The 26,701-nt window shown below is 46.4% G+C and overlaps 13 protein-coding genes across 13 annotated transcripts; 6 read left to right on the top strand and 7 right to left on the bottom strand.

Moving 5' to 3' along the window:
• Positions 1 to 176: 176 nt before the first annotated feature.
• EYB26_003413 (uncharacterized protein) lies at positions 177 to 2,370 on the bottom strand (the record flags this gene model as incomplete). Its single annotated transcript, XM_054262714.1, has 3 exons — positions 177 to 1,292; positions 1,354 to 2,078; positions 2,145 to 2,370. The coding sequence occupies 3 exons, from the start codon at positions 2,368 to 2,370 to the stop codon at positions 177 to 179; spliced, it is 2,067 nt and encodes a 688-aa protein (XP_054118689.1).
• Positions 2,371 to 3,045: 675 nt separating this feature from the next.
• On the top strand, positions 3,046 to 3,451 carry EYB26_003412 (uncharacterized protein; the record flags this gene model as incomplete). Its single annotated transcript, XM_054262713.1, has 2 exons — positions 3,046 to 3,072; positions 3,263 to 3,451. The coding sequence occupies 2 exons, from the start codon at positions 3,046 to 3,048 to the stop codon at positions 3,449 to 3,451; spliced, it is 216 nt and encodes a 71-aa protein (XP_054118688.1).
• A 386-nt stretch (positions 3,452 to 3,837) lies between these two features.
• Positions 3,838 to 5,979, top strand: EYB26_003411 (uncharacterized protein; the record flags this gene model as incomplete). Its single annotated transcript, XM_054262712.1, has 6 exons — positions 3,838 to 3,866; positions 3,965 to 4,105; positions 4,207 to 4,360; positions 4,417 to 4,703; positions 4,769 to 5,111; positions 5,161 to 5,979. The coding sequence occupies 6 exons, from the start codon at positions 3,838 to 3,840 to the stop codon at positions 5,977 to 5,979; spliced, it is 1,773 nt and encodes a 590-aa protein (XP_054118687.1).
• A 467-nt stretch (positions 5,980 to 6,446) lies between these two features.
• Positions 6,447 to 10,249, top strand: EYB26_003410 (uncharacterized protein; the record flags this gene model as incomplete). The annotated part of the gene is made up of 5 exons (XM_054262711.1): positions 6,447 to 6,755; positions 6,821 to 6,868; positions 6,918 to 7,077; positions 7,122 to 9,517; positions 9,569 to 10,249. 5 exons carry the CDS (start codon positions 6,447 to 6,449, stop codon positions 10,247 to 10,249), a joined length of 3,594 nt encoding a protein of 1,197 aa, XP_054118686.1.
• An 835-nt stretch (positions 10,250 to 11,084) lies between these two features.
• EYB26_003409 (uncharacterized protein) lies at positions 11,085 to 11,767 on the bottom strand (the record flags this gene model as incomplete). The annotated part of the gene is made up of 3 exons (XM_054262710.1): positions 11,085 to 11,169; positions 11,247 to 11,584; positions 11,672 to 11,767. The coding sequence occupies 3 exons, from the start codon at positions 11,765 to 11,767 to the stop codon at positions 11,085 to 11,087; spliced, it is 519 nt and encodes a 172-aa protein (XP_054118685.1).
• A 1,055-nt stretch (positions 11,768 to 12,822) lies between these two features.
• Positions 12,823 to 13,762, bottom strand: EYB26_003408 (uncharacterized protein; the record flags this gene model as incomplete). The annotated part of the gene is made up of 3 exons (XM_054262709.1): positions 12,823 to 13,217; positions 13,274 to 13,432; positions 13,486 to 13,762. 3 exons carry the CDS (start codon positions 13,760 to 13,762, stop codon positions 12,823 to 12,825), a joined length of 831 nt encoding a protein of 276 aa, XP_054118684.1.
• Positions 13,763 to 13,899: 137 nt separating this feature from the next.
• On the top strand, positions 13,900 to 15,290 carry EYB26_003407 (uncharacterized protein; the record flags this gene model as incomplete). Its single annotated transcript, XM_054262708.1, has 2 exons — positions 13,900 to 13,979; positions 14,039 to 15,290. The coding sequence occupies 2 exons, from the start codon at positions 13,900 to 13,902 to the stop codon at positions 15,288 to 15,290; spliced, it is 1,332 nt and encodes a 443-aa protein (XP_054118683.1).
• A 220-nt stretch (positions 15,291 to 15,510) lies between these two features.
• On the bottom strand, positions 15,511 to 16,646 carry EYB26_003406 (uncharacterized protein; the record flags this gene model as incomplete). Its single annotated transcript, XM_054262707.1, has 2 exons — positions 15,511 to 16,221; positions 16,287 to 16,646. The coding sequence occupies 2 exons, from the start codon at positions 16,644 to 16,646 to the stop codon at positions 15,511 to 15,513; spliced, it is 1,071 nt and encodes a 356-aa protein (XP_054118682.1).
• A 1,602-nt stretch (positions 16,647 to 18,248) lies between these two features.
• On the top strand, positions 18,249 to 19,562 carry EYB26_003405 (uncharacterized protein; the record flags this gene model as incomplete). Its single annotated transcript, XM_054262706.1, has 1 exon — positions 18,249 to 19,562. The coding sequence occupies one exon, from the start codon at positions 18,249 to 18,251 to the stop codon at positions 19,560 to 19,562; it is 1,314 nt and encodes a 437-aa protein (XP_054118681.1).
• A 1,182-nt stretch (positions 19,563 to 20,744) lies between these two features.
• Positions 20,745 to 21,191, bottom strand: EYB26_003404 (uncharacterized protein; the record flags this gene model as incomplete). The annotated part of the gene is made up of 1 exon (XM_054262705.1): positions 20,745 to 21,191. The coding sequence occupies one exon, from the start codon at positions 21,189 to 21,191 to the stop codon at positions 20,745 to 20,747; it is 447 nt and encodes a 148-aa protein (XP_054118680.1).
• Positions 21,192 to 21,916: 725 nt separating this feature from the next.
• Positions 21,917 to 22,906, top strand: EYB26_003403 (uncharacterized protein; the record flags this gene model as incomplete). The annotated part of the gene is made up of 1 exon (XM_054262704.1): positions 21,917 to 22,906. The coding sequence occupies one exon, from the start codon at positions 21,917 to 21,919 to the stop codon at positions 22,904 to 22,906; it is 990 nt and encodes a 329-aa protein (XP_054118679.1).
• Positions 22,907 to 23,282: 376 nt separating this feature from the next.
• On the bottom strand, positions 23,283 to 23,816 carry EYB26_003402 (uncharacterized protein; the record flags this gene model as incomplete). Its single annotated transcript, XM_054262703.1, has 1 exon — positions 23,283 to 23,816. The coding sequence occupies one exon, from the start codon at positions 23,814 to 23,816 to the stop codon at positions 23,283 to 23,285; it is 534 nt and encodes a 177-aa protein (XP_054118678.1).
• Positions 23,817 to 24,745: 929 nt separating this feature from the next.
• Positions 24,746 to 26,414, bottom strand: EYB26_003401 (uncharacterized protein; the record flags this gene model as incomplete). The annotated part of the gene is made up of 6 exons (XM_054262702.1): positions 24,746 to 25,029; positions 25,084 to 25,363; positions 25,424 to 25,635; positions 25,777 to 25,892; positions 25,940 to 26,297; positions 26,390 to 26,414. The coding sequence occupies 6 exons, from the start codon at positions 26,412 to 26,414 to the stop codon at positions 24,746 to 24,748; spliced, it is 1,275 nt and encodes a 424-aa protein (XP_054118677.1).
• Positions 26,415 to 26,701: the final 287 nt, after the last annotated feature.

Here is a 26,701-nt window from a genome sequence, read left to right as displayed (position 1 = left end):
ATGAGTATCTAATGTTAGGAGGATATCGTACACGTAGATGTTGGATAAACGGCTCGTGTCAAGCCTGTTCGGAAGATCCGGGTATGATAAAGAAATGGGTATTTTCATAGAATATAGTACATAAAATATACAGTCATAGAACTAACTTATTCTACTTTCAAGAAATCCAGGACCGGTCATTGCCTTAGACGGAGATGATAGGTGTCCAAAACATCTTCGGACAATTCACTCGGGGAGCCCACCATAACATCCTCTCCCTTGCCCGACTTTGGGAATGCAATAACATCACGGACAGATTCCTTGCCTAGCATGATAGCAATCAACCTATCAAATCCAAGTGCAATGCCTGCATGGGGTGGACATCCGGCTTTGAGTGCTTCTAGTAGATGCGAGAACTCGGTTAGGCGCGAGGCTGGCATCTTGAGAATATCCCTGAACACAATCTCCTGTACACGAGCATCATGAATACGTCGGCTGCCACCTCCCAGTTCAACACCATTGACTATTAGGTCGTAATGATCGGCAACGACTGCAGCAGGGTCGGCCACCATTAGATCAACATCAGCTGCTGATTTCGGTGCAGTGAAAGGGTGATGTGTAGATGCGAGACCCGCTGTGCCACCTTGACCCGGTTCGTTCTCATCAATTGGTGAGAAGAGTGGAAAATCCACAACCCATAGGAAGTTGAAGCCTTTCGGTGCCTCCTTGACACCTGCCTTGACAGCCTCCGAATGGAGAGCTTTCCGAAGGTCTCCTAAAGGCGTTGATCCCCCTGAGAAAGGAGCGTTTTTGCGCGCCTGCAAAACGATGAGGTCACCGTGGTCAGGTTCTAAGAGCTCTTCCACTCGCTCTGCAGCCTCAAAGCCAAACGGCATGAGACCACGAAGGGGTTTCTTGGCATCGTATACAAATATTCCAGGACCACCATCTGGATTCTTATTGAACTCAACGCCAGCTGGCGAGTCAAGGAAGCGGGTGACGAGCTCTAATGTTTTCGATGGATCATTGTCTTCACTCTCTAGCTTGAAACCTTCGACAATAGGATCTGTGAGAGGCGTGATCTTTTGCACGAGATCCACTGGTAGCATATAATCAAGTCGGACAATCTCCATTCCAAGACGGGTGTCAGGTTTATCGGAGCCGAACCGACCCATTGCTTCCTGGTAGGGCATTCTTGTAAACGGTTGTGTGCCGAGATCAATATTGAGTAGACTTGACCAAAGTTTCCGGACCACTTTTTCAATGGACTTCATGACATCTTCGCCGGTAGCAAATGACATCTCCAAATCAAGCTAGTTTCGTATTGTCAGCTTTTGTGTTTGAGAATTTATTCACAATGAAGATACAACGCACCTGCGTGAACTCTGGCTGTCGGTCAGCCCTGAGATCCTCATCCCTAAAACAGCGCGCGAACTGATAATATCGAGGTATACCGCTTGCCATGAGAATCTGCTTATATTGCTGAGGACTTTGAGGCAAAGCGTACGCCAGGCCTTTGCGGCGGGTGGGAACTATAAATTCTCGTGCCCCTTCAGGTGTAGACTTGAACAACAATGGTGTCTCTATCTCTATAAATGGCGGAGACATATTTTCAAGCTCTTCTCTGCACACCTTGCGTGCTTCCGAGCGAAATCTGAGGGCTTCGCGAAGGCCACGATCTGATCGTAGCTGCAAGTGCCTTTGTTCCGCAGGAAAGACAGTCTCGGATGTCATGATTATGTCCTTGGAGAACTCGTTTAGAAGCCAAATATTCGTTAGGCTGATTTCAAGACTATCAATCTTCTCAACATCTGGAGCTTCGCGTTCACCCTCACCACTTCCTTTCTTCGCCTGGACTGTCCCCTGGATCGCAACAGGGCTATTGCTGGGAAGAGACTTTAGTTGTTGATGAACTTCATTTTTCGCAGAGGAGATGATTTGTATATTTTGTCTCATTGTCGGATCCGTCAATCTTACAAACGATAGCTTCTTCGATATGTCTGCTCGGTTTCCCAAATATCCATGAAGGACAACGGTGTCCCCCGGGCTGGCATTTTTCAATAAGGATGGAAAAGTATGTGTTGCATTCGGAAACTCAACTACAGGAAACTCATTATTAGCATTAGTCGATTCAGAATTCTGCTCAATTGTCATGTCCTTCTAACCTGCGTTCTTATAGCGCTCAAGTGGGGTGGTAATGCTCTCGATATCCTTAGTCTGCTGTAACGGTTTCAAGGACTCATGATGATTATTCCTCCGTCCGACCAGTGGTAAAACTGACTGTGCCCGACCAAGACCTCTTTGCTGAGCGAAATTCCAAATCTCAAGGTAGCTTAGTCGAGATGAGGTTCGCAGAGCATATGAGCTTCGGCGAACGGAAGCTGCGAGCATCGCCGGGAGCACGATTGGAAACGGTTAAATAGAAATCGAAACAGAATTTGCAGCAAACAAAATCAATATGAAGTATAATACATGGCAATGCACTATACACAAGATCAATTGGCAGTTCAATTGTGAAGTAAAACAAAATCGGAAGTTGCAGGATGAAGTTATGAGAGTAATTTCTTAGCTTCGACCCCAATCCGCACTAGCGTGTACTCTCTGCGCTAACTATAAAAATTTCCCACCACTGTCAATTTTTCTCTTTCCTCCTCCATCCTTCCAAGTTTTGAACAGGTAAGCCACACACTTACAATCTCCACGGAGACATTTCAAATCAGCTAATTTTCTTCTTCAATTAGATGATGAAAGCCTAGTGTGTTCTATTTGATTTACCTCGTCCTCTTCACTGGGCTGCTGATTCTCTTCCTTTGGAAGCCCAAGGATTGCAGAACGGAAGAGGATGGGGGGATGAAATAGGCGTTCGGCACAACCAACCTTGTTAATCAACGGACGCGATGAAGGCATCTCTGATCCAAATAATCATTACTTGGTGGTGTCGGGTCAGATATTGTGTGGGCGGTTGATGAATGGTTGGACGAGGCTCGTTTGAACTCGGTTTAATGAGCCTTCTTGAACGAGCGAGGAATCCCTACCATGCCGGACTAACTTGAAACAGGTTATGTTATGACTTTCGTCAGTAATTTATACAAGGTACGTTCAAGCTGTCTTTTGCCTCCCCTGAATCTTAGGATGAAACATTTCGGATGTAAATCACAGACCTGTTCTGAAAGCGCAAAGCCGTGTGGATATTTTCCGTTGCCTTCCTTCTGATCTTGATTCAATCTCTCTTTCGATATGCAAAGTCTTCTTTGGTGACATGTGATACTAATACACATGACAGGTTTCTACCTTCTATGATCTCACCCGGCCTAACTGTCTCGTCAATGCCTTGTCGGAGATTATAAGCCAATACGACGCTTACGAATTATGGAAGAGGCGTTCTCATCGCGCTCGTCGTTTTTATAGTTATAGTTTTAATGTGAATGTTGCTGTATCAATGACATGCTCGGGAATTCTCCCAATGAAGTAAATCACAATGGATCTGTCCAAGAGTAGCAGTAGACCATCCTTGTAAATTGTAACCTTGTAATTGCAACAAGTTGTGCCTTGGCTTATTGTACTGTCAAAAAAATCAAGACTATGCATGGTATATAAATGATATGAGGCTGGCCTGTGAGAAAATTCAAAATCGGACCTTCAGATGACGCTAACCTTATTTGTCATAGCGCATATTATTCTAGTATGACTCCAGAAATTATTTTGTTCCTCTGAAGGTTAGCTTAGGGTGCCTGGCGGATTGCGCATCAAGCTTACCAACAGCTCGATTTCTCCTCCTGTTGGCATCTGAGCCTTGAGAAGGCCAGAAATTACATATCATGAGACGAGCGACTACCCGCCGAGTGCATCTTCTCCAAGATGTCTCAGTCACACGACTCCCAGGCTCGGTATGCGCATGCGCCGGACGGCATTCCCTCCACACCTTGTCACAGAGACCAAGAGTCATCGCCTCGTCTAACATTGAATCGGCGATTTCACAAAAAAGAGATATTACGCAGCAAAATATACGCCGCAAATTGGAGGCCGAGCAGCAATGGAAAGGGTTTGCGGAAGAAATCAGGGCGGGAAAACGGAAGGCTTTCCTCGATCATCTTGAAGAGCGTGAACTTGTGAATCAGGTTGTCGGGTCAGTTCCTAGTGCAAGATGCTTTGTGAACGGAGTGCTAGATGCTCTGCATTTGGCAAACTGTGATGATAATCAAAGGCTAACTTGGTTTGAGAATTTAGGGGAAGAGAACTCCTCGATAAAGTCTTCACGGATAAGAGAACGGGTCTATACACCGGTGTGGACCCGACAGCACCGTCTCTACATGTTGGACATATGCTTCCGATTATGGTTCTGGCGTGGGCCTTCAATTGGGGTTATCCCGTTCACTTTATAGTACGTTTACAAGAGCTTTCTGTTTGTCGTTGGCTGTGGCTAACACAATTATACAGTTAGGAGGCGCGACTGCAAGATTCGGTGATCCTACAGGCAGACTTGGGCCCCGAGCCACTGAACATCGAAGTGTCCGGGTGGCGAACATGGCCGCCATGCACATGCAACTGAAAAGAATCAGCGCCAGTATTGAGGATTATGGTCGACGTTATGGCTACGTAAAGGAATGGGCGTGGAAACGAGCTCTCACGAACAATAATGTCTGGTGGAACAAGACGCCTTTCGTGGAAGTGCTGCGAGATTTGGGTATGCACATGAGACTAGGTCCTATGTTAGGACGAGACACGTACGTATATGGCTCTTCAGGGATCACCTCTGTATACTCAAAACAGACACTTACTCTATGAATAGGGTCAAAACTCGCTTGGAGGGTAGCGGCATGTCTTTTGCGGAATTCTCCTATCCTCTTATGCAGGCATGGGATTGGTGGGAGTTGTTCAAAAAAGGTGTTCAGGTTCAGGTCGGTGGCGCCGATCAATTTGGCAATATTCTCTTTGGCATGGACGCCGTGAAACATGTGGCCAAGAATACCGCTATAGAAATTGACCGAAGGCCAGTCGAAGACGATGTGGACAAGCCAGTTGGACTTACCACACCACTTTTGACTACTTCTTCGGGTGAGAAGATCGGAAAATCAGCTGGCAATGCAGTGTGGCTAGACAAGGATATGACTTCAACGTTCGAGCTCTACCAGGTATATCAGTCTCCTACCAATGTGTGCCAATCCAGCTAACGGATGATAGTACTTTGTACGAACACCTGATGATGTAGTGGAAAAATACCTCAAGATGTTTACTTTCTTGCCTCTCGAGAAAATTGCCGAGATCATGGCAGAGTCGACCCAAGATCCTTCGAAGAGAATTGCACAGCATGCACTCGCCAAGGAGTTCGTTGACATTGTCCACGGCCCGATAGAGGCGGAGGCCGCAGCGACTCAGCACCGACAACTCTTTCGACCTCGTTCATCCACCTCGGAACCAACCCCACCACCAACACAACCTCCCAATATACCTGCAAACCTGGCCAGTAACCCTACATATAGCTTTATGAACAGGGGAGCAGGAAACCCATATGCCAAGCCATTGAACTATAAGAACATGGAAAGCAACCGTGTTTTACTTCCTCGGTCCCTTGCGCTCGAACAGCCTCTGGCCAAAGTTCTCTACAATGCTGGCCTGGTCTCGTCTAATAGTGAGGGCCACCGTCTTATTGTTGGCAAGGGAGTGTCCATTGGTAGCCGACCTGGAGACTCGGGGGAGATGTCAGACGCATTGAGTTTCACCCCTATCAAGACCTGGGTTCCAGGAAAGAACTCCGATTTCTTGATTGATAACAATCTTCTGATTGTCAAGATCGGAAAGTGGAAGCTCAAGCTGATTGAGCTTATTGACGACGAAGAGTTTGAGAAGCGGGGCTTGGACGTTCCAGGGTGGGCAGAGTTCAAGGAGAAAAAGGCTGCAGGCGAGATAAACATCCATAACACGATGAAGGAAATGCCGGAGACCCCTTTCAAACTGAGGAAGTTCCATAACAATAACCCTCCGGACAGAACTTCGAAATAAAGCGCCGAATCGTGGGTGCCTTGTGTATAAGATAGATTTTTGTATTATTAGATGGATGTTGATGTCACCGAATTTGTAAGATATGGGAGATTAGTGTATTATAAAAGTAATACCCGCTCTCATTCTTTTGTAGACCGAAGGACTTAAGGACTTACTGTGTATTAAGTATTCATTGATCCATTGATCCTGCAGATACAGATCCTCAGCCAATTAATTCTAGGGCAGATACGGTAGTTAGGGGTGGAGCGGGAACCGCGCTACCAAAACCACTCAACGCGTCCAACGCGTTGACCGGGTAGCTCCTTCTTCCTTGCTTACTCCCTGCCCTGTCCACGCCACCCCTCCAGACTTCTATGTCTACACAATCTTATTCCTGAGGGCTTCAACTATAATGCTAATTCTCTAAATCTACCAGTTATTCATCGACATAGTCATCCTTTGACTGATTCGGTCTTCAGCAATCGACAATGGCCAAAGGAAGCGGCGCCGCTTCCTCACCTCCTGCCGCATCAACACCTGCTTTGAAGCGTTCGACTTCCAGCACGCAGAACATGAAGAACCAGCGGTCAATCTTGGGATTCTTCCAAAAATCTTCTCCGGCTACTCCTTCGACAGCACCGCGCAAAGCACCACCGCCGGCAGAACCTGCGTCATCCCCGGCACAACGCGCCGCCGATACCAAGTCGTCTATCAAGAAGAAGCCTGCACAAAACTTGACGCCGGCGCCGAGTAGTGATGTGATTGAGCCGGATGAGGATGACTCGGCTACCCCGAAGGTACTTTGCAACGATGAGAAGTTGTGTCTTCGGATATATATTGACAAGTGATGTGGTGTGTATAGGTCAGCAAAAATGCACAAGACGATCAATCCTTAACCCCGTCGAGGAGGGTATGTATACCTTAATGCCTTCCGGCCGCAAGTGCTTACAAATTAATAGACGAAGAAGAAGGTAAACTATATGGAATCCGATAGCGAAGGGGTGGACGATGACGAAGAAATATTCCGACCCCAGCCGTCTCGAAAGAGACGTAGGCCAGCCATTGAAAGTGAAGATGAGTTTCAGGATGATGGAAAAGATGCTCATATGTCTGAAGACGGTACGTTACTCGGTCTTTTTGGGATGCCATAGCTGACCGTATAGAAATGGATGATTTCATTGTGGATGAATCGGAAGAAGATGCTCGCCCAAACAAAAAGAGAAAGAAAGCGGCCGCGAGACCTGCGCAACGCAGTAAATCCTCGACCGAAGAGCCCGTCCGCCCGGCGGATGCGGATTTTGACTTGGACATTCCTGAAGCGACAGCAGGAGGTACTGCACAGAAATGGACATATGATCCAGAAAACACAGAACCCCGACAAGAGCGACAACAACGAGAACCCTCATCAAACGGAACAACAAAGCGCAAAGAAAAGGCACATGAAACCGAGCCGGAGAAAAGATATCCGTGGCTGGCTAATATCATGGACATGGACAAAAACCCACCTGGCCATCCTGACTACGACCCTCGTAACATTTATATTCCACCTTTGGCGTGGAGTAAATTCTCACCATTTGAGAAACAGTACTGGGAGATCAAGCAGAAATTCTGGGACACTATTGTCTTCTTCAAGAAGGGCAAGTTCTATGAGCTATACGAGAACGATGCTACCATCGGGCATCAGCTGTTCGATCTAAAACTTACCGATCGAGTGAACATGCGTATGGTCGGGGTACCTGAGATGAGTCTAGACCACTGGGCAAATCAATTCGTGGCCAAAGGTTACAAGATTGCACGGGTTGATCAATCAGAGTCTGCATTGGGCAAGGAGATGCGTGAGCGCGACGATAAAAAGGCTAAAGTTGGCAAGGAAGACAAGATTATCAAGCGAGAATTGGCGTGTGTTCTTACCGCTGGAACACTAGTTGAAGGCTCTATGCTTCAAGATGACATGTCAACATACTGTGTTGCTATCAAAGAGATTATACTCGATGGACTGCCGGCCTTTGGTATTGCATTCGTCGATACCGCCACTGGTCAATTCTACCTCTCCGAGTTCAAAGATGATGCGGACATGACCAAGTTTGAGACCTTCGTCGCCCAGACGCGACCTCAGGAGTTGTTGTTGGAGAAATCTGCTGTCAGCCAGAAAGCGATGCGTATTCTGAAGAACAACACAGGTCCTACAACCCTTTGGAATCATCTCAAACCAGGCAAGGAGTTCTGGGAAGCCGATATTGCGGTGCGAGAACTGGATGCTTCGGACTACTTCGTTTCCCCAGACAGTGATAATATCAATGCCTGGCCTCAAGTTTTGCGTGAGGCTCGCGAAAAAGAAAATGCCATGTCGGCATTTGGTGCATTGGTTCAGTATCTCAGGGTCCTCAAGCTTGATCGTGATCTGATTTCCATTGGCAACTTTACATGGTATGATCCAATCCGCAAGGCTACGAGCTTAGTTCTAGATGGCCAAACTCTGATCAATCTGGAAATATTTGCCAACTCATTCGATGGTGGTTCTGAGGGAACCTTGTTTCAGCTTCTTAACCGCTGCATCACCCCGTTCGGCAAGCGCATGTTCAAGCAATGGGTTTGCCATCCATTGGTGGATATTGACAAGATTAACGCTCGCTTTGATGCGGTCGATGCCTTGAATGCTGATTCGACTATCCGTGACCAATTCTCGTCCCAACTAACGAAGATGCCAGATTTGGAACGACTGATATCTCGTATCCACGCTGGTGCTTGCAAGGGACAAGATTTTCTACGTGTTCTTGAAGGCTTTGAGCAGATCGAATATACTATGGGCTTGTTGAAAGACCTTGGATCTGGCGAAGGACTTATTGGCAAGCTTGTCTCGTCTATGCCAGACTTGGTGTCGCCACTTGAATACTGGAAGACTGCCTTTGATCGACTCAAAGCTAAGGAGAATGGCATACTCGTTCCCGAACAAGGAATTGAGGAGGACTTTGATGCTTCCCAAGCGACCATTGAACAGATACATCGCGATCTGGAAAATCTTCTTAAGCAGGCTCGTCGTGATCTTGGATCGACCGCCATCTGTTACAGGGATAATGGCAAAGAGATCTACCAACTCGAGGTCCCAATCAAGGTCAAGAATATTCCCAAGACTTGGGATCAGATGTCGGCAACGAAACAAGTCAAACGTTACTATTTCCCTGAACTGCGAGCACTAATCCGCAAGCTTCAGGAGGCACAAGAGACCCACAGTCAAATCGTGAAGGAAGTCGCGGGCCGATTCTATGCACGTTTCGATGAGGACTATGAGACTTGGTTGAAGTCAATTAGAATTGTAGCACAATTGGACTGTCTGATTAGTCTGGCCAAAGCTTCGTCGTCTCTTGGACAACCAAGCTGTAGACCTGAGTTTGTGGATAGTGAGCGGAGTGTGCTTGAATTTGAAGAGCTCCGACACCCATGTATGTTGCAGAATGTGACAGACTTTATTCCCAACGACGTGCAGCTTGGGGGTGATAAGGCCAGTATCAATCTGTTGACTGGCGCAAATGCAGCCGGTAAATCCACAATTCTTCGTATGGTACGTATTCAATATTCCTCGTTTCTCTCTGGCTCCTGCTAACAACAATAGACCTGTGTTGCTGTCATTATGGCTCAGGTTGGCTGCTACATACCATGTCAGAGCGCTCGTCTCACTCCCGTCGACCGAATCATGTCTCGACTCGGTGCAAACGACAACATCTTTGCAGCTCAATCAACCTTCTTTGTTGAGCTGTCTGAAACGAAGAAGATTCTTTCCGAAGCAACACCTAAATCATTGGTGATTCTCGACGAGCTCGGTCGTGGTACCAGCTCATACGACGGTGTAGCCGTCGCTCAAGCCGTATTGCATCACATCGCAACCCATGTCGGATCACTCGGCTTCTTTGCAACCCATTATCATTCTCTTGCAGCCGAATTCGAGAACCACCCCGAAATATCCCCGAAACGAATGCGCATCCACGTCGACGACGAAGAACGACGCGTCACCTTCCTCTACAAACTAGAAGATGGCGTAGCCGAAGGAAGTTTCGGTATGCACTGTGCTTCGATGTGCGGTATCCCCAACAAAGTGATTGAGAATGCAGAGAACGCTGCAAAACAATGGGAGCACACGAGCCGATTGACGGAGAGTCTTGAACGTCGTAAAGGCGGTGGTCTCGTCGGACTCGGGTGGTGGAGTGATGTAGCCTGGATGCTCCGCGAGGGCGACAATGTCGATGTATCCGATCGAGGACTGGAGATTCTTCGCAAGGCTATTGAGACGTTGTAAGTCAACCATGTGAATTATATATCCCGGGTCCTTTCTTTCTTTCTTTCTTTCTTTATATCTGGATCTTCGCACGTGTTTGATGGTCGATTATATGGGTTGAATTGTCACGGGTTATTTTCGGTGTTTTTGTTCAGATCTATCTGTCATGTCCGTTGACTTTCAATGCATGTATATATATAATCCATAGATTTAGGAATCTATCTTTTGTCTTTTTAACCCACAAGGCTTATTGTAGAATGCCTCAATGGCTCAAATCCAGCCAGTCACTAGCTTAGGAAACAGAAAAGGGGGGATGCCGAAATGGTATATGGTTTATCTCGTATACCCAACTATACCGGTGAAAGCAGCAGTCTAATCTTCTAGTCTCTTTACCGACATACTTAAGAAACATCAACCATCCAATCTGATTAAGCTATCTAAGCTAAGCTAAGCGATTAATGAATAGACGAACCGCAGGCAAGAGACGAGCCTCCCCCATCGAAACAACATGATGAAAGGTTGTGAAACAAACAAAACACTCCTCTGAGAAAGAGCCAAGTTGTTGAGATTGTCTAATCTGACATGCTTGTCCAAAGGGCCATTCCAAATTAAGGGGGATCCATGCTTTTACTTTTTTTTTTTTCCTGATAGAGTTTTTTTGGTATGATGCTCTCGAAATTGAAAATTGACAGATCTGAGAATGGCGGGGGATGCTCCTGATGGTATATCGACGAGATGCAAACCCTATAGTATTAGGCTTGTCAGGAAACAACCTCGAAAACAAATTTGTAACAACGCCCGTAACGGGACTTACACTTGTGATTAAAAGGGCCACCGAGTCATCATTGATCAGGGTTTACTCCATCTTGAAAACAGGCTCAAACAAAGGCTCATCCTTCAAGAAAGCGTCATTATAGTCGGTTTTCGAGGTAAGGAGGGGGCTAGTTACAAAATGTGTTAATCAAAGTAAGTTACTGGATTAAATGGAACCGTTATGAAATAAGAGGGAAACACGTACGATGTAGCCTGCTTGCCGGTGGCCTTTTTGGGCTTTTTGGTAGGGGTATCCAGTTCGATATCTCCGATTTCGTAGACAATGTCATTGCCAGGAGTCAATGGGGTCTGAGGGGTGACAACATCCTTGCGCTTTCTGCCGCTGGTACGGCTTTTAGGGGTGTTTGGAGTTTTCGCCTTGGCTGATGGGGTGGCAGGGTCATTTGCGGCGTTGTCAAAAGCAGAAGTACGGTCTTCTTCAATGGGGAAGGCGTCGGTGAGCTTGCGAAGCGCCTTGCGATACATGACCTGCGCGGAACCCTTGGTATAACCCCCGTATTTCGCCACTTGCTCATAGTTGATCTGTAGTTGAAAATGTTAGTATGAAGAGTCCCCAGGTATCGAAATGATGGGAATATAATTTTGGGGTGGGGATGATAGCTTGCTTACCTTTCCCCCCTCAGAGAAACGGGTTCCCAAGGCGATTAATTTGAGTTCGGCAGGAGTCATGTTTAGAGCTGTTTCGCCTTTGTCTTTGGCAGCCATTTTCGCTTGTTGAGTGGCTTGTTTCGGGGGATCTTCTGAGGGGCAGATATTCAGGTTAGTTTTGAGTATGATGATGGGATAGGTGTCACCCTGTCGAAAGAGGGCTGTGGTGGGATGGATGGTCGAAGAGAGAAACTTGCCTTGAGAAGGCTGAAACTTGAAGTGACTTTGGATTTGTGAGAGGTGGAGAGACGAGTAGATGAGAATAGAGTTGTAGTCAAGAATCTGGAGAAATTTGAGGTTGTCAGACAAAGCAAAACGCCCCTCGAAATGAAAAGAAATCGAAGACAGAGAAACGAGGATAAAACAGCAGAGAGAGAAAAAGATGAAGAGAGAAAGAGAAGAAGAGAAGCGAGGAAAACTTACTTCGATTCAGGAACAGATGACTTTTCGAAATATGCTGGGCAGGAAATGGGAAGCGATGGTAAGACCGTCGAAGGTTGGAGGAGTTTTGAGTGGAAAAGAAGAAGAGACAAAGAGGTGTTTGTTGTGAGAAGGGAGAAATCACCTCCACCAGGGCACAGTACAAACAGGATGACGATGGCAAGATAAACAGATTGACAGCGTGCTACTGGATAGCATGTGAAAATTTCTCTCAGTGTTTGGTGAAAGGCGAGAGATAGGGCAAGGGCACAGGGCGCTAAGAGCCGTTTGCTTTACCTTACTGAGAGTGCTGTGTTAATGTACCTAGCAGGAGTGAAGATATTTCAGGTGATTTGGGATGGACTGTTGACATCGTAGAGTACTGAAGTTGTTGCCACTTGAGATTGTAACAAGGACATCTTCACTGGCGAGACCGTTGTGTTTGTAGACCAAGCAGAATCTCCTCTGAAGTGTTTACTCGATTTTGAACTTTCATACAATGACCCTTGTCATCCAAGGATCGATTTGCTGATAGGAGACAGCAATAACGAGGCCGAGTTATCACTTCTCTTCCTCCATATTGCAACTTCATACAATCGCCATGCTGTAACGCTGAGAAGGGGATAGTTTCCAATTCTGGAGAGGTATCAATAATATACACATATAAAATACATCACGTAGAATACAAACAATCACTTGGCCCGTTGGCTCCGTATCCTTGTATATATATGATCCCACAACTCGGGATAAAACTTCGGCGTCGCGCGCGCATTCTTACTCGTAGGCGACGCATAAAACTGTTTCAACGTCCCCCAACCCATCGAATACGTATTTCTGAACGAAACAGGTCGCAAGAGCGCTTTATCAGGCACAAGATCTGATATACGCACCTCTGTCGTGCGTGGGATTGTGGTGATTTTCATGGTTCGAATTGATAGTGTAGCGCTCGATGGGAGATTCTTGACGTATTCTAGTGCTGCTTCGCGCGATTTGCGAGCGAAGATGGGGAGGTGGATGTAGATGTTGTTTACGAAGGGGGCTGTAGTGTATGCGACGAATATGAGGGGGAGTGCGCCGCCGATGACAACTACATTAGAGTTAGTACCTCTTATACAGGCATATACAAGTAAGTCGTCGACATACTCAGCGGTGCGAGATATGAGGGAAATTCATCCGCAAAAAAGGCCGGTGCAATGATCATGGAAGACACGCCCGCGACGAATATGGTTGCCGTACGCAGCATGCCGAGAAAGACTATCTTGCCAGTTCCAGCATGATATATGAGGACATTTTCCGGCGCAGCTAATTCACTCAGTCAGCTTCTACAATACTGTAAGATATCAATTGCAACACACCCTTTTGAGCAGTCGGTTTCCAAGTCTGGGAGGGTGTATATGGTTTTGCTGCCACGGCTTTGACAGGTTTCCTTGGAGGAGCGTTGACTTTAGGGGCAGCTTGTTTCAGAGACGTCGCCTTGGAAGGAACTAGTTTTGATGGAGCTGGTTTCTTGATCGTAGAATAGTTGCGAATACCAAATCTATTCCGGATATTGTGTCGAACGGCGCATCGCGGGACTGGAGGCGAAAGGACGACGCAGCGGAGCTGCGCGACGAGCGATTGAGAGGATTTCATACTGGAACTGAATGCAATTTGATGAAAAAAAAAATATATAACTTTTGAGGTTCATTGATCATGATTGATGTCGTCAAAATAAAAGCTTGGAGAAGGTTGAGGACAGCAGCGAATCGGAGTGCGAGGGCCATCTCTACATGGAGCCGACGGTCTTGGCACTCATGCCGCATCTTCAAGTGTTACAGAAGACAACTATCATCTTCTCTCGTCAGTTTGGGTGTGTTGTATGTCCGCGGCCAGGATACTTATATGCGGTTAATTTTCATGATGTGCTAGTTCCAAGGCTGTTTCTGTTCATTTATCCACAGCCAAGGGCATCTTATTCCCCATGGCAATCGCGGCCAGCCATTCAGTATGGCGCCTCCTTATCTCTCTACTGTGCCTGGTTCAATTCGTTCTAGCATATCAAAAACTGTCAGAGGAAACCCTTCGAAAACTCCCACGACCAGGAAACGACTTTGATATCTACAAAGGAAAACTCTTGGCCCCTATACTCCGGACACGCGTACCAGGCACCCCCGGCTCGACCGCCGTCCTGAATCATTTCAACGACTTCTTCAAGACCACATTACCGGACTGGACAATCGAGTTACAAAACTCGACTGCCAAAACGCCCGTGAGCGGTAACAAGGAAGTCCCCTTTGTGAATTTTATAGCCTCGCGAGATCCGCCGTGGGCATCGAAGGGGGATGTGGGCAGGTTGACTCTGGTCGCGCATTACGATAGTAAATATGAACCAAAGGGGTTTATTGGGGCAATTGATAGCGCGGCACCATGCGCGATGATTATGCATGCTGTGCGGAGTATTGATGCAGCTTTAACTAGGAAATGGAAGCAAATGGAGACGGAGGGCGATGCGATGGAGGCGGGCTTTGATGCATATACAGGGATTCAAGTAATCTTCCTCGATGGAGAGGAGGCCTTCAAAACATGGACGAACTCAGACTCATTATATGGGTCGCGGTCACTTGCGGAGACGTGGGGAGAAACAGCCTATTCACCAATGTCGATATTCAGGACGCCATTGTCTTCTATATCACTGTTTTTGCTACTTGATTTATTGGGGTCAAAGGATCCTTTAATCCAGTCTTATTTTCCAACTACCCACTGGGCATATCAGAGCATGGCGGACTTGGAAAGACGACTTCGGTCCTTAAAACAGCTCAAATCATCGCCCAACTTTGACTCGAAGTCTGAACAAACAGCAGATGAACCACAATGGCTGGCTGACGCTGAGAAAGGCGAGCATCTTCTCAAGGCTTGGACCACTATTCAAGACGATCACCTCCCCTTTCTGCGTCGCGGAGTAGAGATTCTTCACATTATTGACACGCCTGGAAGACACGGTTTTCCGGAAGTCTGGCACACTATCAACGATGACGGCGAGCATCTCGATCTTCCAACTGTCGAAGACTGGAGTATGCTGGTCACAGCATTTGCGGCGGAATGGATGGATTTGGAGGGATACTTTGATGATCATGCACAGGGCACCACCGAGAAGATGTCCACTCGGAAAACTGAATTGTAAGATATTCCTCTTTTTATTCCTTTCAGATCTGCATGTATTGCATTTTTTTTTATTTTTGTGTATATAGATATATCTACCTACTCATAGAAGCGGGCTAATAGTCTGTAGCATTGAATGAATATAGACCATGTGCATAAAGTCACACAATGCCTCTGTAGAGGTCTAGGGGGAAAAAAGAAAACATTATTTACACGAAGATCAAGTCTGAACACGACAGCAATTATCCTACAACACCTCCCAAGAAGTATCCACTCATCCAAAGAACGCCCCAAACCGGTTGAAGGACGGATCTCAGAATGGCAGGTCCAGGACATGTTCCACTCGAACCCCAAGCCACACCAAAAATAACCGCTCCAACAATGAACCGCCAATTGATATCGGCAACCGTGAGCTTTGGCAGAGACCATTTCTCCGCCAAAGTTGGTGGTTTCTCTGCATTTTTGCCCGGTTCAGCAGTCAAGTACCCATACAGGGAGGGACCAATTCCAAAAAGAATGATGAGTGCCAACGATGGATCGAATTTGTCGACAGCGCCGCCAAACAAGGCAAAGAACCGGATGACTTTCTTCGAGTCCGCCATGCCGGAAAATAACAAACCAAGTCCAAACTGGACACCAGCAAGATACGCGAATACGCGTCTCGACTTGTACGAACGCGTCAGAACTTTCGGGCCAAGGACGAAAGTGGTGAACAACGCTGAGATGCAGCTTGTCGTCATGACAGCCAATTCGTACCCAGAAGGGTAAGTAGGGTAATAGCACGGAGTGGCGCCATTGCCGCAAGCCGGGATGAGGTCTATGCCCGTCAATAGAGGGGACAAATTGGCCGTGACGACAGCCGTGGTAAAGAAGATGGCGGTGGCGATCAGGGAGCGTGCTGAGAGACGAGAGAGGCCGCAGAGCATGTGACCGGATGTGCAGCCTTGGTCATTCTTAAATCACGTTAGTATTCAAAACGGGCCAGCGGGAATGAATGAATGAATGGCAAAAAATTTACCTTGGTCCCCCAACCCGTCAAAACGCCTAATCCAAGCGTCGCGGCTGCCGAGACCCACGCCGTCGTCGTAGACCCCATCTCAGGATACGAAGGAAGCAATGAAGGAACCAGCAGCTTGACCAGCAATGGACTCGTAATCAGACCCGCCAACGTAGGAAAATTCTCATCTTCTTGGACTTCCTCAGTGGGCTCATTCTGTTTCTGTTTGTCGCGACGGCCGCGAAACAGCAAACCCGGATCCAATAAACAGGTGCGTAAAATAGACGAAATGCCAAAGACGCGTCCGTTGTGTAGGAGTAGCCCAAAGGAGCCGCTGAAGAGCAGGAGGGCCCCTAGGGTTGTGTGGACGGGGGTGAACATGCTTTGTACCCCGTCGATATCTCACTATCGTGACGCTCGTATGATACTATCGGTGGCGGATGCGAGAATTAAGCTTGATTAAGCTTGTGCGAGGATTGACGTGATCGTCGAGTAATCAGTGTAGGGTAGTGGATTAGCACAGGTTCTTATTGAAATGTTTATGTCACACAGACAGAAGGGATAATATGGTGAACAGCCATGGCAGATATACATTCTCTTGAGAGAGCGAAGGGAGGCAACGGGGACCTCAAGGGAGATGGAGCCCGAAAAGGTGATGGGAACATTCTATCGTGTAATTAATACGCGAATGATGTAGTTGATTTTCTATTACGCGGCTTGTGATTGGTTTAATAGAGGGCATCTTGTAATATTTCCGGTATTTGCTGTAATTTGATACCTGAATAATTACCCTTTAGGGTTAGCTTTCAGTTTGGTTCTGGTTTGCGCTTTGCAGTTTTGAGACGAGGATAATAATTGTTACATCTTTGACGAATACTGCAAGTTTTTTCTAGAAGTTTGACAGTCCAGGGCTACCACTGTATTACAAATAGTCAGTGCAACTAACTAGCGTCTCGGAAGACCTTCGGATGCCTCCATCCTCATCTATCCTGATCTTTGGAATTCTACGGCAATACGGCACCCAGCAGATATGATCCCGATGGCGTTTGATCAGACAGCGAAAGGAAGACTGTCAGCCAGCCCGGTGATATGGTTGGATGGCATCCTTTTCTCGGCATAAAAGCACAGATTATGTCTAGCGACTTCCTTTGTGCTAACGATGCTATCTTCCGCAACCTTCTTTGTGTCCACGAAAAGGACCTGGTCTGTACCCCCTACAACGTCCCAAATTGTACTATGTATTATTATACATACTCCGTAGATTCGTAGACCTCATCAAAAAAGGTGCAATTTCAAATATATTGCGCATAAAATCGACTACGCAGATGGTCGCCGAATACGTGGGACTCCTAACTCCTTTATCCCAAGTCCAAGAACCCCGAGCCAATCATCTTTTTGCTAAGAAAATGCAATGGTCGCGTCTTCATTAGAGCCATCGACTACCGGTATGGCGAGCTATGAGTCCAGGAACTAAACCTACGCGTGGAAGACGAACATGGTTAATCAGATGTGATAGAATTGGCCAAGAACACATCCCTGTCCTGGTCACTTAACTATGTGAACTAAGTTATGTGGCCGGCATTACGTATGACATCACTGACATGACTCGGGTCCAGGATTGGTCGGCAATCCTCCAATCGATCCGTCTTACAATCCTGTGATTGGAGTACCATTTTTGAGTATGATGATAATGATGAGGGTGGAAAAGCTCAATATGCAGTGTGAATTCAATAACTACGATACTCAAATTTATACATAGTATGCGTGGTTTATCTGATCAAGCGCGGAGTCATTTGCCGCGGAGATCCAAGAGTACATCAGATAAGCAGCCAGCACGAATCCCGTCATATTCAATGTCCCCTCACGTGCTGCCAACTTCCCCAACACGTAATCCCTCCATATCATCCTTCTTCTTCTCCTGTACCTAGGTGTCGCCTTTCAGCACATACATACCTCCTTTCGTTTTTCACATGAGCGACCGTCATGTCCTTCGTCAACCCCTTTCGCGACATCGCCGCGCGAAACCTCCACATCTTCAAATCCCAGCCCGTAGCCGAGATATCAGGGTCGCTGGGTGATCTAGGCACATTCCTGCCCCTCGCCATCGCTCTGTCCATCAATGGCACCATCTCTCTATCCAGCACCCTCGTCTTCTCCGGAATAGCCAATATCTTGACAGGGTTATTTTTTGGCATCCCGCTACCCGTCCAGCCCATGAAGGCGATCGCCGCCGTCGCAATCGCCAATGCTTTTACTAACGGCGAGATTGCCGCTGCCGGCATTTTTGTAGCTGCTTGTATCTTTGTATTCTCGGCGACGGGTTTGTTGCGCTGGTTCGCAAATGTGATTCCCATCCCTGTTGTCAAGGGAATTCAAGTCGGGGCCGGGTTATCGTTGATTATTGCTGCTGGTGGTAGTCTGTCCAAGCTGGGATGGGTTACTCCATCGTGGGCGGATAACCGAATCTGGGCCATCGTGGCTTTTTTGTTTTTGTTGGCCACGAACTATTATCGACAAATTCCGTATGCTTTGGTGGTGCTTGCGGCTGGTCTAGTGTTCGCTATCATCAGTGCAACGCAGGCGATGGATCTACCCAACTTCAGGCTATGGATTCCTGTTTTGACTGTTCCTGGTGCTGGGGATTGGCGTGTTGGAATTGTCCAAGCTGGTATTGGGCAGTTACCGCTTACGACATTAAACTCTGTTATTGCCGTTGTGCATCTGGCTGGCGATTTGTTTCCCGAAGTGACGACGCCTTCAATCACATCCGTCGGTCTAAGTGTCTCGATCATGAATCTAGTAAGCTGCTGGTTCGGCGCAATGCCTGTCTGTCACGGATCGGGGGGTCTAGCAGCCCAGTACCGATTCGGTGCCCGATCAGGATCTAGCGTTGTGTTCCTGGGAGTCTTGAAATTGTTGTTTGGTTTCTTCTTCGGAAACACTCTTGTGGGACTGCTCAAGTCATTCCCCTACGCCCTACTTGGTATCATGGTCATCGCCGCCGGTCTGGAACTGGCTAGCGTAGGTGAAAGCCTCAACACAACAGGGGCTCGTGACCTGAAGAAAGATACCCCAGCTGGCATACTAGGTGACCATGACCGTGAAATTGGGCCCGTGTTGAGTGATGACGAACGCAAGAAGAGGTATACGGTCATGTTCGTTACCATTGGATTCTTGGTTGGATTCAAGAATGATGCAGTGGGATTCATTGCAGGCATGCTGTGTCATTGGAGTTTTCAGATTTCGGATTATTTGCATTTGAGGAGAGCGGAGGGCCAGATTCAGTTGACAGAGTGAGGTTATGCCTATCAATGGTGACAACTAATGAGTAATGATTCTTTGTATTGATGTACATACCAGCATATGAGCGGTTTTCGGGAAGCCCTGTGATCTTGCATTTTGGGTTTCAGATAGATACATATCTACGCATATACACGATTAATGACTGTTTCGAGACTTACATTTAGCATTATGTATATTCAATGGATAAACTTTGTGATATTTTGATACAATGAGGCAGTTCTTTGTATGCGACAAATGGCCATTGCCCAAACATTCGAGGTATTGGAGGTGTTCTTAAGAGGCGGTCCTCAAATCGGCATAGCCCATCAGGGCACCCTCTTTATTGAGTTTTATATACAAAGACTGGGCAATTGCTCATTGTTCCAAAGCAACACCTGTCAAACGAACTTACTGACAATTTCATAGTCTCTTTATTTATGATTAAATTTGACGGCCAAATCCGGTACCGCCTCCAAGCATTTATATCTCTCTAATTTTTCCTGAAGAATCTTCCTTACTCTCTTCCTTTCCCATCACTGATTCCGTCAGACACTCATTCAGTATGGTTCTTCCATCTCCTGTCAATTATATATTATTTCTGTCGACCTCTTCCATCACGAAACAACCATCATACTTATACAAAACAGCCTGCATCTGGGCTGGAAAAGACTAGATGCACGCGAAAACACGTTACATCTCATGAGCAGAGAATGTATAATCCTACTCCATCGCTCGTGACTCGGACTCTGTTCTTTCAGTCAAACTGAAAATCGCCTCTGGTGCAGTCTACGACCATGTACTGATGTTTTTGGTCACATCTATGAATCAAGTCTCCGGTCAGTGGCTCCATGGCGACAACATCTACCCAACTGTCACATCACAAAACTCCTTGACACCAATACGCGAGAAGAGGCGACCAAGCGGGAACTCGACCTCAAACGGACTCTCGTCGAACAACTAGCCCTTACTTATATGGAGGAAGTCGCCAACTTGCACCGCATGGAAGAAGCCAAGAGCTGTGATCAATCTGCGTGGTAACACTCACTACATGCAAAACGTAGGAATTTGGACAGAATTCCAACAATTGTCTATACCGCGATCACATCACACATCACCTTGCAAGGAATGTGATAGTCCAACAAGAGGACACTTGGTCCAGATACATCAGGACCAAAGTCGCTATAGCTATGGCGGAATCTAGACTTGGGATGTCAAAGAATATGTGCACAAACCAAAAGAAGAGAAGAAAGATGACGGAAGACGAACTGGTGCGTAACAGGTCACCCAGACTGAGGCAGGGGCGTGTACCAACTGCGTGTGTACGAGGCTCGAGAAAGCAGTGAACATTTGGTATGCCTCTACATTTTTCTGACTGGTTTTGAAGTTCCAAAATATTGTCTTGACGAGGATATCTCGGTTATCCCGATACATGCCGATATGTCCCCACAAGAAAGACATGAGCACACCACAGACTTCAATCACCCTGGCCGTGGTGCGCGCGTTCTTATCCTCCAGGATGTGATCAGCACCGAGGGTACCAACCTTTAGAAGCACTGCCACAACGTCCATCTGTTTGATTATCCTCCCACCTATCCCACCATCCACCAAGCCATTGGTCGCATCCGCCGCTTCAAGCATAAGCATCTTATCTAGTCATCGGACTAAATAAGATTACATTCACATTCAAATTGCGGGAAAATCCTCAAAGACGTTCTAGGACATTACGCAGTCAGGCACAACTACTTCGTCCCCGTCACCTATCAGATGTTCCACACAATGGCCTTCATACTCCCAGAAGCCGAGAGTTACGAACGTCCAATTTACAAACCAGTTCAGGAATTTGAGGAATGCCTTTATCATTCCAAGTAAGTCTGTCACGTGTCCAACTAGTCCTGATACGCGAGACCTCAGGATGGGACACTTAGACTAGACAACACACACATCATTCATCCACTCATAGCTTCCCATTATAAAATGGTTGCATTTGTCTTGAGCGTATAGCTAGGGACACATCAACTCTAGCCTGGGCAAAAAAGGAGGTATGGATATAGGACATATTGTTAGGAAGGAGGATAGGTCTCTTTCGGAAATACCATGCACGGTTGCAGAGCATTTCCGCACTATTACACCATCGCTCTGTATCCTAAAATTGGAGAATAGATGCCTTTGTTATGTTTGTAAATGCCCAGTCGATAGCACTTTCTATTCAACCTATGATAGTCTATAATCACATGCCGATACCGAAGATAAGCTTTCTTATCGATAAGCCCCTACCAGCTGCTCCGACTTATGGTTAACCCCGCACACGATCTTCGACGAATCTCCAATTGCTTCATTTACCACCTTGTAAAAACTGCCAATTTTACAAAATGCCAGGCACTATCGTTAACGGGGAAGGGCTTACGCCCGAACAGGTCGATTTCTTCAACGAGAATGGCTTCCTAGTCATCCCTTCATATCTCTCCTCTGAAGAGATCCAGTCCCTCCTCACCACCACCAATGATCTTCTAGAGAACTTTGACCTCGCAAATCACCCCATGACTCGCTTCACAACCGGAGACGATGGAGACGCTGAAGGTGACGAGAAGGCCAAACACGTTGGAGATGATTACTTCCTTTCCTCCGGCGACAAGATTCATTTCTTCTTTGAGCCAGAGGCAGTTGCGCCACCAGATGGAACCACCCAAGATAAAACGCCGAGGTTATTGAAGCCGAAACATCTTGCGATCAATAAGATTGGCCACGCGCTACATAGCAAATCTCCACCATTCGAGAAGGTTACGATTTCCAAGCGAAATGCGGCTATTGCCCAGTCATTGGGGTTCAAGGATCCCAGGTGTCTGCAGAGTATGGTGATTTGCAAACAGCCTAGTATTGGTGGGCCGGTACCTGCGCATCGCGACTCGGAGTTTCTGTATACTTCGCCTCCGTCTGCAGTCGGGTATTGGGTTGCACTGCAAGATGCGACACCCGGGAATGCGTCGTTGGGTATGTGGAAAGGCTCCCACAAGGGGAGGAAAGGAGGTCATATCCGTCGACGATTTGTGCGCGTTGAAGGAGGGGGCACAACATTCATTGCCAACGACGGGCCTAGTCTACCTCTAGGCAAGGATGAGGAGGTATCTGGACAGGAAGAAGATGAGGATTTTGAGATTCTGAATGTCAAAGCTGGGGATTTGGTGCTTATTCATGGCAATGTGTTGCACAAGAGTGAGAAGAATACGAGCGATAAGAGTCGGTATGCGTATACGTTTCATGTTATTGAGGGAGCTGAGGGATGGACATATGATGAGCGGAATTGGCTGCAGCCGCCGGCGGAGGGCTTCTCGCGGTTAAATGCTGCTTTAGGAGGGCAATGAAATTGTTAAACAGATGTATCTATATATTTAGATGAAATCACAGAATTTGTTCTTTAAAGAGATGGTATATTTGACCGCTGGTTTTATATACAATACAAACATCATGCAATGCTCGCTGACTTGACTTGGTACACGTAACTCGCGAAACATCGAACGCAAAACCACCACAAATTGCGACACGAAGGCGATACGCAGACAGAACGGACATGGTATAATGTACGTAGTCGAGTGCAGAACGAGTGACTTGAGTGAGCAACAGAACGCAGAACGCAAGAACGAACAAGAACGAGAACGCTTGAACGCGCACACCGACGGAACGAAACAGAAATAACGGAAACAGCAAACGAATCATAACAGATGCATACATGCAATCAAATTAATCTTCCGGATGATACGTCCTCCCCGTCACCGGATCAACAGCGCCCTCATCAAAATCCGACCTATAATGCCTCTCACTCCCCACCACATCATCCGCCGGCGAGTTGGTGGCCGCTACATTCGAATCCTGTGGCATGAAATTCGAGAGGGATGTATCCTGCAACGCATATAAATCCTGATTGGTACTTGTATCCACCGACGCAGCACCCGTTGACATCAAATCGTAGTTCTTGTTTTGATCCGTCATATCCTGGATGATGCGTCGTGTGCCACCGCCTCCGCTGGGGTCGATGCCTGCTCCCATACCGGGCTTTGGGGAGACGAGTTCCTGGCCTGTGCGGTCGAAGCGCCGTTCTTCATACGTAGCTGGTTCGCCGAGGTCTTGGTGCGCGGTGCGGACAACTGTGTTTCCGGAGGGGTCGGTATGAGAGGTCGTTGTGTATCGGTGGCCGGTGGTTTCGCTGCCGGTTGTGCTTGTTTTTGCGGAGCTGTAGTAGTATGAAGAGCTGGTTGAGGAGTCGTCGGAGGACATGTTGGTGGATGTTTAAAAGGACTAGATCGTTGGGGCAAAAGGAAAATTCAATGCAAGTCTGGCGAGAGAATGTAAAAGCAGAAAAAACCGGCTTTAACGCTTCATAAAACCAAACAGATATGCAAGAATATGGAATGAAAAGAGAACAATGAACATTAAAAACAAGAAACGCGATGATATCGAAATCAGAGAGAAATGCCCGGATCAAGCCCCATTTTATAGACCTACTCAAGCCTTAACGTACTGATTAGGCCGTGGCGAAGGATCCCCATGACCGTGGGTACGAGAAGATGCTAACCCTAACATAAACCTAAGCGGCGTGGTCGAGATAATCTTAAAATGACATCAGCTTCCCGAATGTTTCCTGATTAGGAAGTCTGGCATCGCCTCTGTGATCATCCACCGAAATTCTACGATAGGGAGAGACACGATGATTGGACAAAGTCATAATTCAAGGGGGAAGATATGACTCGGGAAGAACCTAACCATTAAACTCACTTTTCTGATCCGAGGAACTGAACGTTATGGCTATGGTAAGGCTGAGTTAAGTTGGGCGGACGAGTATTCCGCGCCTGTCGAAGGGCAATTCGTATGTCATAGATCTGAATTGTTTGCTCCACAATTGAGCCGACGCACTACATGATTTAGAAGTTATGAACAGCCAGGAGGCAAGCTTCTTATGCGCAAGTACTATTCCCTGGAATCCGCATGTCGACTTAAATCCTTGGGAGAGAATGCATCAATCTACTGGCTGAGCATTTTCACGCCACTATCGGATGTTCGCCTTTGCCGTCATCAGCCTTATCCATAAAGGTGTTTAGACTCTGTTTGTTAAAAGAAATCACTTGGGTTTTATATTCTATAGTTTACTCTCTGTTCTTCGAAGATCGCTTCATTTGATTGCCTCATTTTCTATACATACATGTCCACTACCCCAAGAACCATGGTTGATTTGTTAAATCAGTAGCAACCTTCTGTAAACCCTGTTGCAAATGTAGTTCCTCTTGGGTTGGCTTCTCGCACTCCCTGAGCTGGGGCTCTGATTGTGTTGCGATATGTAGATTGATTTGATCCCGGAGATACAAATATGCAATGAAATGCGTACGTTCTCCATTTTCATTAAGGCCTTCAAGCCTAATCCTTTCAAAACCCTGTGAATGCAACTTTTGTTGACACCAATTCAAAGTATCTAGCGGCAGGTATTCATCGAGTTCTACATATTGTTAGGTTAGTTCCAGGGAATCGAATATAACTTTGCAGAGATTACCAAAATTATGCTCATCAAGCAATGTTTCCAATACCACTTGATCAGGCTTTGATCCATAATCCGGGATACCATCTTCTAGTAGATGATATAAAACGTTGGATTGACCGCTGATACTATGATTGCGATGGGACTGCTTTGTGATTTGACGCGTATTCCATACTTTAACATAAGAAGCAATCTCTTCACGAGCCATAGGTATATATATTGCTAATATCGCAATTCGATCTGCAAGGCTGTTTTTCTGGAAATGTCCATCATTGCTGAGTTTCAGGAAATATTCCTGTTATTGGTATTAACAATGAAGCGATCTTATGTAGCGATTGGATAGTTTAGGCCTTACCCGGAAAATAAAGAGAAGGCTTTTTGTAAGCCGTGACCACCAAGCTTGTATTCGCTGATCTGATGTGCTTGTGCTATATAGATAACAGTCTTGAAGAAGGAGATTCTTATACTGCTCTTTTAGCAGTAGATAATGTGCAGCTGCAACTAGAACTGTTTCGCCCCCTTTATCAGGGCGTATATAGCGAGGCTGTATTTTTGTTTCCTGAAGCACTTTAAGAAACCGTTGTAATACACTGATTTGAGTGCGATTGCTGATACCAACGTAGTACCAAGTGACATATTGAGAGAAAGCATCAATTGCAGCATAGATTTGGATACCTCAGAAGGATAATGTAGCATGGCCATCCATACGCCAGATATAATTTGGGCCAGGAACTTTATCCTCCTCTCGTCGCCGGCAGCCATTATTTTTTCGATGCTTGAACCCATCCGGATCGAGTTCCCGAACTATACTATATAGGCGGTCGCTATTGAACTGTTAGAAAATACTTTATATATTGTAATAAAGACCTACCGGGCTATATTATAACCTTTAAGTCGAAAGAATCGGTAGAGATGGCCTCGCCCATAGCCTTCAATACGCCCACTGTTGAGTTGTTTCTGAACTTCCGCCCTGACAAGATCATTTGTATTTTGAATATCTTCTGCGTTGACAACCCGACGGCGAAGCCCAATCCGTAGCCGAATTGTTTTAAGGGTGGACTGGGATATTTTGATACCATTCGTTTCTAGTGCATGTATGATTTCATGGTCACGCAAAGCCTGTTTGAAATACAGTTCCTTGATCTTATCCTCTAGTTCGGATTCGTAATTCGTACGTGAGATACCCCATTGTTGAAGCGCCTTCGAATTGTTTGGGAATGAACAGTAATCTGATATTTATCAGACACCATTTTAGTAATATCGGACACGCTCTGGCCATTTAAAAAGCTGGAGGATATCTCTTCTTTATATTGATCAATACCACTTGGTGGTCGTCCTGCAGGCATGGTGGCAACTGATTTGAAAGATTTATTATGAAGTAAAAGTCTTGGAGCGATTAAAAAGTTAGAAATGACTATCTTACTGGTCACATGATTTAGGTACTCTGTATTAGTTAGAACTGAAAATACCACCTAACCCAATTAAGTTAAAGCTATCAACAAAACCAACTAACAAGAGTAGAGTGTTTGAAAATGAAAATGAAGCAATCATCTCAGACTGCTAGATAGAACTCAGCGGGATCCCATCTCATGTTTTCGAAGGAATGTATTTCTTGAGAAGCGATAAAAAGATC

This window comes from Talaromyces marneffei, chromosome 2 (genome assembly GCF_009556855.1).
Source record: "Talaromyces marneffei chromosome 2, complete sequence".
NCBI classification, from domain to species: Eukaryota; Fungi; Ascomycota; class Eurotiomycetes; order Eurotiales; family Trichocomaceae; genus Talaromyces; species Talaromyces marneffei.
The sequence above is the reverse complement of the archived record's forward strand: the minus strand, read 5'-3'. Positions and strand labels throughout refer to the sequence as shown.